At 45.4% G+C, this 10,935-nt stretch overlaps 1 protein-coding gene across 1 annotated transcript; it reads right to left on the minus strand.

The window, feature by feature from the left end:
* Positions 1-3,256: 3,256 nt before the first annotated feature.
* TXNIP (thioredoxin interacting protein) lies at positions 3,257-8,578 on the minus strand. Its single transcript, XM_056853810.1, has 8 exons — positions 8,324-8,578; positions 6,677-6,749; positions 6,425-6,572; positions 5,938-6,040; positions 5,379-5,635; positions 4,378-4,537; positions 4,081-4,232; positions 3,257-3,403 (listed from the first exon to the last, which is right to left on the minus strand). The coding sequence occupies exons 1-8, from the start codon at positions 8,571-8,573 to the stop codon at positions 3,368-3,370; spliced, it is 1,179 nt and encodes a 392-aa protein (XP_056709788.1). The 5' UTR covers positions 8,574-8,578; the 3' UTR covers positions 3,257-3,367.
* Between the last annotated feature and the right edge of the window lie 2,357 nt (positions 8,579-10,935).

The raw sequence follows: 10,935 nt of genomic DNA on the forward strand, positions 1-10,935 counted from the left end.
ATCTCACTTTGTTGGTAGCAGATACATGTGGGTAGGGGTAGAGGGGTTGCAGGAATTGTTTCCTGATTATTGAGGCTGCATTAATTGGTCTAGAAGAGACTGTGCTGCTTTACCATTCCAAGCTATGCACTTGTAACGAACAAACCATTCTCCTGCTAATTCAATTTGCCTCCTTGGGGTGGGGCTGTGGCTCAGTGGTAGATCATCTGCTTGGCATGCAGAAGGTCCCAGGTTCAATCCCCGGCATCTCCAGTTAAAGGGACTAGGCAAGGAGGTGATGTGAAAGACCTCAGCTTGAGACCCTGGAGAGCCACTGCCCGTCTGAGTAGACAATACCAACTTTGATGGACCAAGGGTCAGTATAAGGCAGCTTCATGTATTCAGGAGTCCTTGGTGTTTCAATCAGAACCACACCAGTGAGTGGGTGCTGCTGCAGGACAGGTCTTAGGCTACTGGCATCAATGGTATCCATATATGACATCAAACGAGACAGAGTCTGTCAAGTACATGGGCAGTCATCAAGCATGACATCCAGAGTCCGCACAAGGGGAACTGATGAGGCAACAGCCTCATGGACAGCTATCTGCCAAGAACAACCCTCTGTGGACTTAAAAGTGGACCCCTACAATAATGAGTATATTAGGAATGCTTCATCATGAAAGACCCATCTCATGTGGAACCAGGCCTGGGAGCAATAATCACTGGTGTGGACTAGGAACTTCACTATGGAAGAAGTTGATTTTTATATGCCGACTTTCTCTACTGCTTAAGGAAGAATCAAGCTGGCTTACAATATAGTCTTCCCTTCCCCACAACAGAAACCCTGTGAGGTAGGTGGGGCTGAGAGAGTCCTAAGAGACCTGTGACTAGCCCAAGATCACCCAGCTGGCTTAATGTGGAGTGGGGAACCCAATCCAGTTCACCAGATTAGCGTCCGCCGCTCATGTGGAGGAGTGGGGAATCAAACCCGGTTCTCCAGATCAGAGCCCACTGCTCTTAACCACTACACCATGCTGGAGCTCTACTTTTAAAGCTTAGAAAGAAATGGGGGAAGTGCTAACTTTCCATGGCGTTCAGTAAGTTTCTTTACATATGCTGCACCCCCCCCACACACACACATAGCCCTTTCCCAGTTTGTTCTTCTCCACCTCTCAGATTAAAGCAAGAGTCCAGTAGCACCTTAAAGACTAACAAAAAATATTTTCTGGCAGGGTATGAGCTTTCGTGAGCCACAGCTCACTTCTTCAGATACTGTGGCTCACGAAAGCTCATACCCTGCCAGAAAATATTTTTGTTAGTCTTTAAGGTGCTACTGGACTCTTGCTCTTTTCTACTACTGCAGACAGACTAACACGGCTGCCCACTGTGAATTATTTCAGATTAAAGTCATTTGTAATTTATGCAGAACACATACACTTCGGAAAACCCACTTGTGCCTTGCATGACACACAGAACTCAGGGATGGTGATGGATGCCCTGTCCCAGTGAAAGAGACCACATGAGAAGTTAGCCGCTTTAAGTTTTGAAAAACTTTATTAAAAACAGTACCCCAAAGGGGGCTTTCAGTAGAAGGACAATAGTACAAAATATAATTAAATTTTCAAACCCATACAAAAAGCAAAAATACACAGAAAATAAATCCACAGTAGAAAAAGAAAGTCAGTACACTCAACTTTGTGTCTGACCATCGTTTAGACGGTATCTTTTTACCAACCACAGTACTTTGCGGGGAGACAAAGCCAGGAATTGGTTAACACTCTGGATATGCAGTGCGATTAATACATTTTTGAAAAAAGAAAGTGCATTTTACTCTGTCAGTGGGGGATAAACCAAGTGCTTGGTGGTGGTGGTAGGGAACTAGTTGATCAAAGAGCAGCCCAGAAACAAAATAGTTTGCACTTTGATTTTAAGTCAGCCTTCAGCCATGGTTGAGGCGTATGGCTTTTACTGTCCGTCAGCTACGCTTGGAAGTAAAGAGCTGTTTGGCACCGTTGGTCTTTGGTCTAGTGCATTTAGATATTGCTGGAGATTTTGACACCAAGGCAGCCAAGGGGAATGCACGAGTTCTCACTGCAGACAGGAAGACACAAGGAAGATGCCCTCCTTCAAGGCCTCAGATTTCATCCCTGCACTGTGAGAGGCTGCTGCTGAACTGTTCTCACCACCACCACCCCGGGTATCAACACTGGTTTATCCACATAATACAAGACAAAAAACAAAAACAAAACCAGAGATACAAAAATAAGAACACAGGCATAGTGATTCTTCTCCCTTACAAAACCGTTGGCTTGTGTATACTTAAGGAGATGTCAAGTTAAAACATAAATAAAGGAAATTAAGTGCTACGTAAATGGGTCAGCTGTGAGGCTTTTCAAAACTGCCCACTTTTGGAAAGCTACTTTTGTAAGCAGCGAACGAGTTGCTTGTTAGATGACATAAAAGAACATTCAGAAATACAAAAAAAATCAGAAACAGGAGCTCGCCTCCCTTCTTTGGGGCTGCTCTCTCATCCACCTGGAGTATTCGCTGGTATAAAACAGCAACACTTTTTACCACCTGCTAATTTTTTCCTCTTTTCACTCTTCCCCTTCTTCGTCTAGCACAAACAGGACAACCCAGCATCTCTTAACACCCACAAAACATCCTAACGACTCTTTTGCCACACATAAAAGCCCCCCCCAAGAATGAAGTGTTAAGTTACTTAAAAAGTAATTTGTTCAGAAAGCAACACATACTAGAAAAAAGGCTTGTTTTAACATTGAAATCGTCAGACATAACCCCCCCGCCGCCCTCAATGTCTGTAGCTAGATCATAAGGTTCAAAACACTTTTGATCACCGATACTAAAGTTATTGATACATACATCTGTGGCAAACACAGCCACATTTCATTGCTCAGTCTTTTATTCCCCCTATATCATTAATCTGTTGGTTTTCTCCTTCTACAGGAAAACACTACATGCTCCCCGCTCTACAACTCCTACCTGCTCCTACCCCAAAGTTTTATTTTCAACACTTTTATTTCAGCACCTGATGGTTTGTGGGGGTCAAGTTCTTAAAGTCTTTTTGGGGAGGGAGTAGAGAAGCCAAAACCCACCACTGACGCTTAGAGGCTTCTCTTAACCTACGCCACGTCTCTCTGGACAAAAGGCATTAAAGGAAAACAGCCCTGCAATTCTACTCCTTGCTGATGGCTGTTAGGTTTCCTGCAAGACAGCGAAGTGTCCAGCCACCAAGAAGTCTTCTTTTTTTAAAAAAAAGAAAATTTCGGAATTTTCCGCCTGGCGCAATCTGCGAGTGCAATTCTTAAATGAGTCCAGAAAAGGCTGGAGAAGACAACTGTGAAAAGTTGCTTCGTTTAGCTGGTGCTCATTGAACGTTGTTGTTGGCAATGCAAGGATCCACCTGGAAGAGAGGAAGAAGGGAAGGATGAAGACCTGAGGCCTGCAAAATCAGATCACGTTTCCTTCCCAATGAACACACAGACGCTTGTGCTGGTAGTGGGGGGCACATCTCACATGAACACATGAAGCTGCCTTATACTGAATCAGACCCCTAGTCCATCAAAGTCAGTATTGTCTACTCAGACCGGCAGCGGCTCTCCAGGGTCGTAGGTAGAGGTCTTTCACATCACCTATTTGCCTGGTCCCTTTAACTGGAGATGTCAGGGATTGAACCTGGGACCTTCTACATGCCAAGCAGATGCTTTACCACTGAGCCACAGCCCCTCATCTCTCCCTAACTCAACGTATTTTGCCTTAAACAACTTTCATTTCACTCATGACCCCTTCATCCCACCCCCATTTCTACTTCATCGTATTCCTTCATTTGCACTCAGTGTGGACTTATTAGAAAGACAGACAAGGGGGGTATTCTCATTAAATATCAGAAGTGGGCAAATTGTTTTGTCTGAATTGCCCACAAGTCAGACATACAGCCAAAAACTCTGGAGAGCTAATGCAGAAACTAAAGATAAGACTGGATAACCCAGCTACTGCATAGGTTACGACTTGGACAGAACTCTGCTGGGTGTCATCTACTCTGCAGCTGCATTTCAGTCTAGAACATCCAGGAAGCCTCACCTCTGTGTAGGTTGGTGGGGGCATGAACTTGAACTCTGGTGCATACATGAAGATGGGGCTGTCAAAGGAGTTGTCCAGCTCATCTATAAGAGGGGCGGTAGGACTCTCCAGGCGGTGATCTTCAGGGACAATGTCCAGATAGCAGGGAGGTGCTACAGAGGAAGAAGATACAGGTTAATCAAAATCAGGTTAAAGTATTTTTCTCCAATCAGCTTCCTTTGCATCAACCTGTACTCCAAGTCTAGGGGCCATAATCTCCCCCCCCCCAAAAAAAAAACAGAAGAGGCTTCTGCTCACCTTCTGGCATATCAGGGATGTTGAGGTCCACCCAGCTCATCTCAGAACTAGCCTGGCTGGCCATGCTGGAGCTACGGCTGCCGATGCCAGAGGACTTGCTGCCGATGACGAGGGGCAGCTCCAGGATAATCTTCTTGGAACCCGGGACGCTGACATAGATCTGCAACAACAGAAAGACAACTGGTGAGGTTCAATCTTGAGACACACAGCGTTGAGAACTGCCTGGAAATCTCTAAACCGGCTTTTATTTTTTAAAGGATGAACGATGGCCCACGTTTAAGTTGAAAGCTGTTAAACACATGCCAAGGCATTACTCCATCACCAAAAAAAAGGAAGTATTTCAGAGGTCTGCCTTCTGCCCATTCAAATGCACCTAACAACTAGTGTGCTGACAATTGTATGCAAATACCTTGCATAAGGCCCTTTAATCCAGATCTAAAGTTCTTCCAGTTCCTTTCTCGGCCCTCATACAACAAGCACACAGAGGAGGTGGTATGGGTGAAGTGTGGTGGGGACAACCCTCACATGAACACAAGAGACTGCCTTATACTGAATCAGACCCTTGGTCCATCAAAGCCAGTATTGTCTACTCAGACTGGCAGCGACTCTCCAGGGTCTCAGGCAGAGGTCTTTCACATCGCCTACTCGCCTAGTCCCTTTAACTGGAGATGTCAGGGATTGAACCTGGGACCTTCTGCATGCCAAGCAGATGCTTTACCACGGAGCCACAGCCCCTCCCTAGGAAATTCCAAATGTGTCTGCCTGTTGCAGCACTGGTACAGGCAAGCCTTCAGCCCCTGCATTCAGTACAAGCTTTAGGTCCACAACCCAGCCTCAAATCCAACCCCAGATATAGACATGACCTGACTCCTGGGATTTAACAAAAGATGAACGGCACACAACTCAGCGATAAGACTCAGAATAGGTGGCACAGACTGATGGAACCCCCTCAAGCACAATGTTAAGTACAGCAGTTGCTTTGTAGGATCAAGATTCCTCACCTGTAGGAAGTACTCTACACGCAAGATGTTGCAGCCCAGGATTGATGGTTTGATTTTCCGGACGCGGATAGTCTTGCCACGCCAAGTTTCAGACATGCCGGAGACGATGTGGTTGCCTCGGACACAGGACAGCTTCTGGGTGAAGAACTTGGTTTGCCCATTGGCCAAGTAGGTGTGTTTGGAAATGATGGCTGCCTTAGGCACCACAATTCGGGAGCAAGTGTTCTCGAAGTCGGCGTTTATGCAGATGTCATCACCTGGAACAGCAGGTTGGAGAAACAGCTTAGCTACGGAAGACCTTTAGAACTTCAGATTGTAAAGAGATTCTTTGTTATGTGTTCAGTGCTGCTTTAGAACTGAATGAGACTTTTCCTAGAATGAGCTACCCTGAGCTGGTCTAAGCTCCCCGTTAACTCTGGCTTTTTCCCCAACCTGCAGCCTTGAGCTGTGCTTGGATTGGGAACAGTTCTGTCTAACTTTTAGCACTCGTACACAAGGATTCCTACCCTCCTCCCATCAATACCCCCATTCCCCAAAGTGAGAGGGATCCAAAGCTCACCATCACAGAACCCTTTGCGGTCAATCCTGGCGCTAACAGATATGTGTCCATCAGGAATGAACATGCAGGAAACTCTCTTTTCCTTCTTGGCAGAGACCGGTGACTGTAAAGAAGCACACAGAGATATGAGAATGAAATGTAAGACCAGAGACACTATTTCCAAACTGCATTCCTGTCCACATAAATCTTGGTTGCTTGACCTTTTGCCCAACCTTAACTGGTTTGTCCCTCACTTAGAGCTTTAATTGTAACATTGTTCACAAATGTCTTTTTAAGCATCCGTTGAAACAAGACATTTGGATGAACTTCAATTTCAGGCCAAAGGTCCAAAGACACACAGGCATTTCCACTAGCAATTCTGGATCAGCCCACTAAGAAGATTCTGAAAGACAGCCAGTTTAATACAAGCTGCTATAACAAACTTGACCGAGTGGGTGAGCTGCCAAATGAGTTGCAAGACTAAAGTAACACCCCCAATGATAATTACCATCAAGTCTGGAGTGTTGACGTCAATTTGATCCATAACTTCAAAGTGTTTCTTTATTTCTTGAGTTGGGAAAGACGGGCGATCCAGGAAAGCCTTCACCCAATAATCAACACAGCCATACTTCCCCTTGAAGGTAGTGCCAAGAGGTCTGAAGGGAAAAGAAGAAGATGTTCATTAGACAAAGAAAGCTTAGAAGGTAGCAATTTTGTGTTGTGTGACGTTATTTGGTGGTCACATGTGGCCAATACCTACCCTTGGGGCAGCTCAAATCCAAACTTGTATTCATAGGTGTTCCCTGGCCTCAGAATCACAGAGCCATCAGAATCTATAAAAGATATCATAAAGGGAGAAAACATTAGCCTTCCTGATAAAAACAGATTTACTATTTGTTACACAGCAGATACTGGCTCCAATGGAGAAGCTCAAGCTACTCCAGTTAAGGAGGAATTCCTTACCAAAGTGCTTAGACAGGTGTGGGAATTTTAGCCCCGAGGGTTTTAGGATATCCCCATTTTTAGTTGAACCACCAGAATGTCAAGAAATGCCTTCTTTCAGTCTACTACAAGTACAAGCAATTAAGATCAACATTTTTTTTGAGCTCTACCTCCCTCTATGAACACCTTTCCAAGTAATACTGTAAGGAATGAATCACAGAAGCCAGCAATCTAAGGAATTTCTCATTGCCCCAGCTCACTCATCACAGAGATCACCAGCCAAATCTGAAAGCTATGACACTGGGGGAAGGGGGGGCTCCCTGTATTATCAGTATATGTCTGTTGCCCGACCCAGCCAGCTCCACACAGCATCACCTGTTTGTGGGATGTACTGTACTTGCTCTTTTCCCATGGAAGCTAATTCAGCAGAGGACATACATGATAACAGTAGAAAGTGCTGCCCGTCATTCGATGACGATCCACCCCACCCACTCCAGCATCCTTTGTTCAACTTAGCAGGCTTCCTCCTTTTCCTGATACTCAAGCCTTAAAATTAGATGTTGTTTCCTAGTGTGCATCCTGCTACATCTCAGACTAAGGCGCTATTTCCATGAGGAATTTAACCACAGTGTAAATCCCATTTTAGTCCATCAGACTTAACTCCAGGTAATCACATAAGATTGGCTCATGGGAGGGGGGGGGGGTCCTTAAAAACACAACTTTAAAGTGTCTGTGTCCCATCTCTATGCCATGTGCTCAACTCTACAACATAGGTTCATAGAAGATTCCCAAGACCCCTATTGTCCTGTAATACTAATCCATTGTTTATCAGACATCTTATGCTGCATGGTGATGGAATCGTATATTATAATCCACCTTGAGTTCCAGAAAGAAAAGCTGGCCATAGATGAACCTAAATAAATAGGGCTAGGTACACAACCTAAAAATACCATGCGAACAAGACAAACCACATACAGAAAATTAGCAGTTTGCTAATTTTCTGTAAACCCAATTGTTAACGCTCTCTGCTTGGCTAAAAGTTACTGTACCCATCTGAGAAGACGATTCCCAGGCATACCACAAGCAGTGCAACCGAAACCTACGACCCTGCATCTACTGACTTACAGAGCAAACCCCATTCAATCAATCTTTATTAAAAACAGTCAATAGACCAGCACAGCTCTTCACAACTTACCACTAAAACCCTTAGCGTTAAGCTCTACCCACAAGTTTATACAAATAGTAAAAAAAAGAAGAAAAAGTTGTTTGCACTCTTTGGAGCAAATCCCATTCGGTTCACTTCCAAGCAAGGGCGTTAAAAGTAAGATTGGAAGTGGGGATTCTTTCAAGAGGATCACCAAAGGTTTCCGCTTCAATTGCTTTTCTGTAGGCTTCCCAAAGCCAAGCCAACCCCCCACCCCCCCAGATACAGACCCACCAGAACAAAAAGCCCAGGGATGCTCACCGGCGGGCTGGTCATCCAGCGTGATGACGTCTTCGTAGCGCAGGTACTCCATCACTTGCTTGCACTGCTGGGGTCCTTTGATCCACAGGACCTTGGCCACCCCGCAAGCCAAGATCTTGACGGAGGTGACGCGGGTGACCTCGGCCACTTCCACCGTCACCCGGCCGGCCACCTTCTCCCCGCTGCTGTAGACTTTGTCGGCCTCGCTGAAGGCCAAAGAGAAGGTCTTGATCTTCTTGAACATCACCATGGTGGGCAGAGGAGGAGGACTTTCTTGAGAAGGGAGCAGATTCGGTCGGCGTTCAACCGGTTTGGTTTTGGAGATCTTGCTGGATGTTTCCCCCCCCCCCTTCCCCTATAAAAATGCGAGAAAGGCTGAGCGGTACCACCCCAAAATCGAAAAGGTTAAATTGCAACGCTTTGGGCGAAATGGGTTTTTCCGACTTCCGGTCCTTTTTTTAATTTTAGGATTGGTCTTTTCAAAAGACTAAAAAGCCCGTGAGAAACGCTGCTCCTTGCGCGAAAGCACCTCTCGCACTCACGGCCGGGCAGGCGACTGCGCCGCTCCACCCGGATGCGCCCTTTTATACCCCTCCTCCCCTTTCTCACCCTCCCCGCCGTTGTTGATCCCCAGCTGCTCCATGCGGCCGGCTCGTGTACCCTCGTGCTGCCCTCGTGAACAGCGCTCCCATTGGCCGCCTGGCCGTGTTTACAATCCCGGGAGCCAATCGGAAGGCGGACGGCGGCGCGTGGACAGCGTGTGTGGAAGAGATGCCGGCTCTCGGTGACGACGAGAAGGAAAAAAAACCGTTGCAACGGGCAAAGCGGGGGAGGGGGGAGGGGAGGAGGAAGGGCGGAGTGACGGGGAGCCATCCAATGGGGAGGCGGGAAAGGGGGTTGAAGAAGCGCCGCAAGCCAATGAGGGTTGGGTTTGGGTGATTCGGAGCGGGCTGAGGTGCGTTTAGACGAGTGGGTGTGGTGTTTCATGAGTAACGAGGGGACTTTTAGTGGGGGAAGGTCTGAGTGGTGATGGCTTGCCTAAAATAGCCAGCTGTGAGGGGAAGTTCAATCTTCGGCCCACCCTTACTCTATCCAATTCGTTTTAATTTCATTAATCTATCTACTTTGTTTTAATTTCATTCTTTTTAATGAGGGGCATTCCTTCGCTATCTGGAAGAGCAGTGCCGCCAGATCAATTAAAATGGGTGCCAACGCTCAAATTAGTTGAACATGGAAAGATCCCCAAAGACTCACGCCCGGCTAAATTAAATTAAGCCGAAGCGTGGATTTGAATGCCCCAAACGGAGAGTGGGTGAATTCTCCTGTCTAAAGGAGTGCATCCTCAAAGTTGTTTTGACCAATGATCGAAATTTAAAAAAAAATGGTTGCATTATGAGACAGTCGAGTTAAATAAAAATAGCCATAATTGGACTCTTGACAAAATGCACTGGGGTATCTGGGAGAAGGGGCTGGTAGAAAGGAGACTGAACAGTACATAAAACAATCAACCACTTTTCAGCGTACAGCCCCCACTGCTAACAAAGCTAGAAATAATCAATGCTGAAATCAGATTTAAAATAATAACTCCAGTGCCCTAGGCATCAAAATCCAAAATATATATTGCCTCCTTCGCAGATGCATCATGCATACAATTGTGTTAAGGTCTTTTTAAAGTCCTGAAATGTAATTCACAGTGGGTAGCCGTGTTAGTCTGTCTGCAGTAGTGAAAAGGGCAAGAGTCCAGTAGCACCTTAAAGACTAACCAAAATATTTTCTGGTAGGGTATGAGCTTTAGTGAGCCACAGCTCACTTCTTCAGATACCCCTGAAGAAGTGAGCTGTGGCTCACAAAGCTCATACCCTACCAGAAAATATTTTGGTTAGTCTTTAAGGTGCTACTGGACTCCTGAAATGTAGAATTTGTTTATTTTAAAATGTGGCTATATTTATTAAACACATTTACTTTAGAGATGAACAAGTTATAGCTTTGAAGGAAACACTTGTTTGCAAATGAACAGCACCAAGTCATCTTCACTGTCGCAGAGATCTACATACTCATACACGTAGGTTTGCATCATAAGGCTCAGCACCGATACTTAGCACTAACACGCTAATATAAATAAGATAACATATTTCGTCATGTATCATTATACTATTGGTGAGGACAATTGCAGATCAGACAACCAGAGCATGTTTTGTATGCATTACTTGTGCCGCTGATGCCATGTTGAAGCTGGACAGTACAATTTTAAATTGGGACGAAGGCAGGGTATAAGATTGAAAATAAATAAATAAATGCAATGAGAAGACACATTCTAGACAATTTTGCATTTGATCTACAGACGTGTACAATTGTGAACCAAACAACATAAGCTTAACGTGTACACAGCTTCAGTTCAAGAAACAAACTCTTAATTTTGGCCTTGAATTTACAATTCATTATACTTTCCTCACCTCCAAAAAGTCAAACCTGGCTGTTTTAAACCCGGCTAAGATGAATCCTAATTCCTGCCCTCCCCCCTTTCCCTCTCAGGCAACAAGTGCATTCCACAAATGTCAAGGAAGTTTTAAGCCTGGGACAGGCTTACAGCCAGCTATGCTGTGATCCAGTGC

The sequence above is a fragment of the Euleptes europaea genome, chromosome 7 (assembly GCF_029931775.1).
Source record: "Euleptes europaea isolate rEulEur1 chromosome 7, rEulEur1.hap1, whole genome shotgun sequence".
In the NCBI taxonomy this organism is placed as follows: Eukaryota; Metazoa; Chordata; class Lepidosauria; order Squamata; family Sphaerodactylidae; genus Euleptes; species Euleptes europaea.

Bases quoted from the DNA above. Each gene is read 5' to 3' on its own strand.
- TXNIP (XM_056853810.1), bottom strand. From the start codon at position 8,573: ATGGTGATGTTCAAGAAGATCAAGACCTTCTCTTTGGCCTTCAGCGAG. The intron at 6,750-8,323 runs GTGAGCATCCCT...TATCTTTTATAG, and splicing joins GCTGGATGACCAGCCCGCCG to ATTCTGATGGCTCTGTGATT. The intron at 6,573-6,676 runs GTAGGTATTGGC...TTTTCCCTTCAG, and splicing joins GGATTTGAGCTGCCCCAAGG to ACCTCTTGGCACTACCTTCA.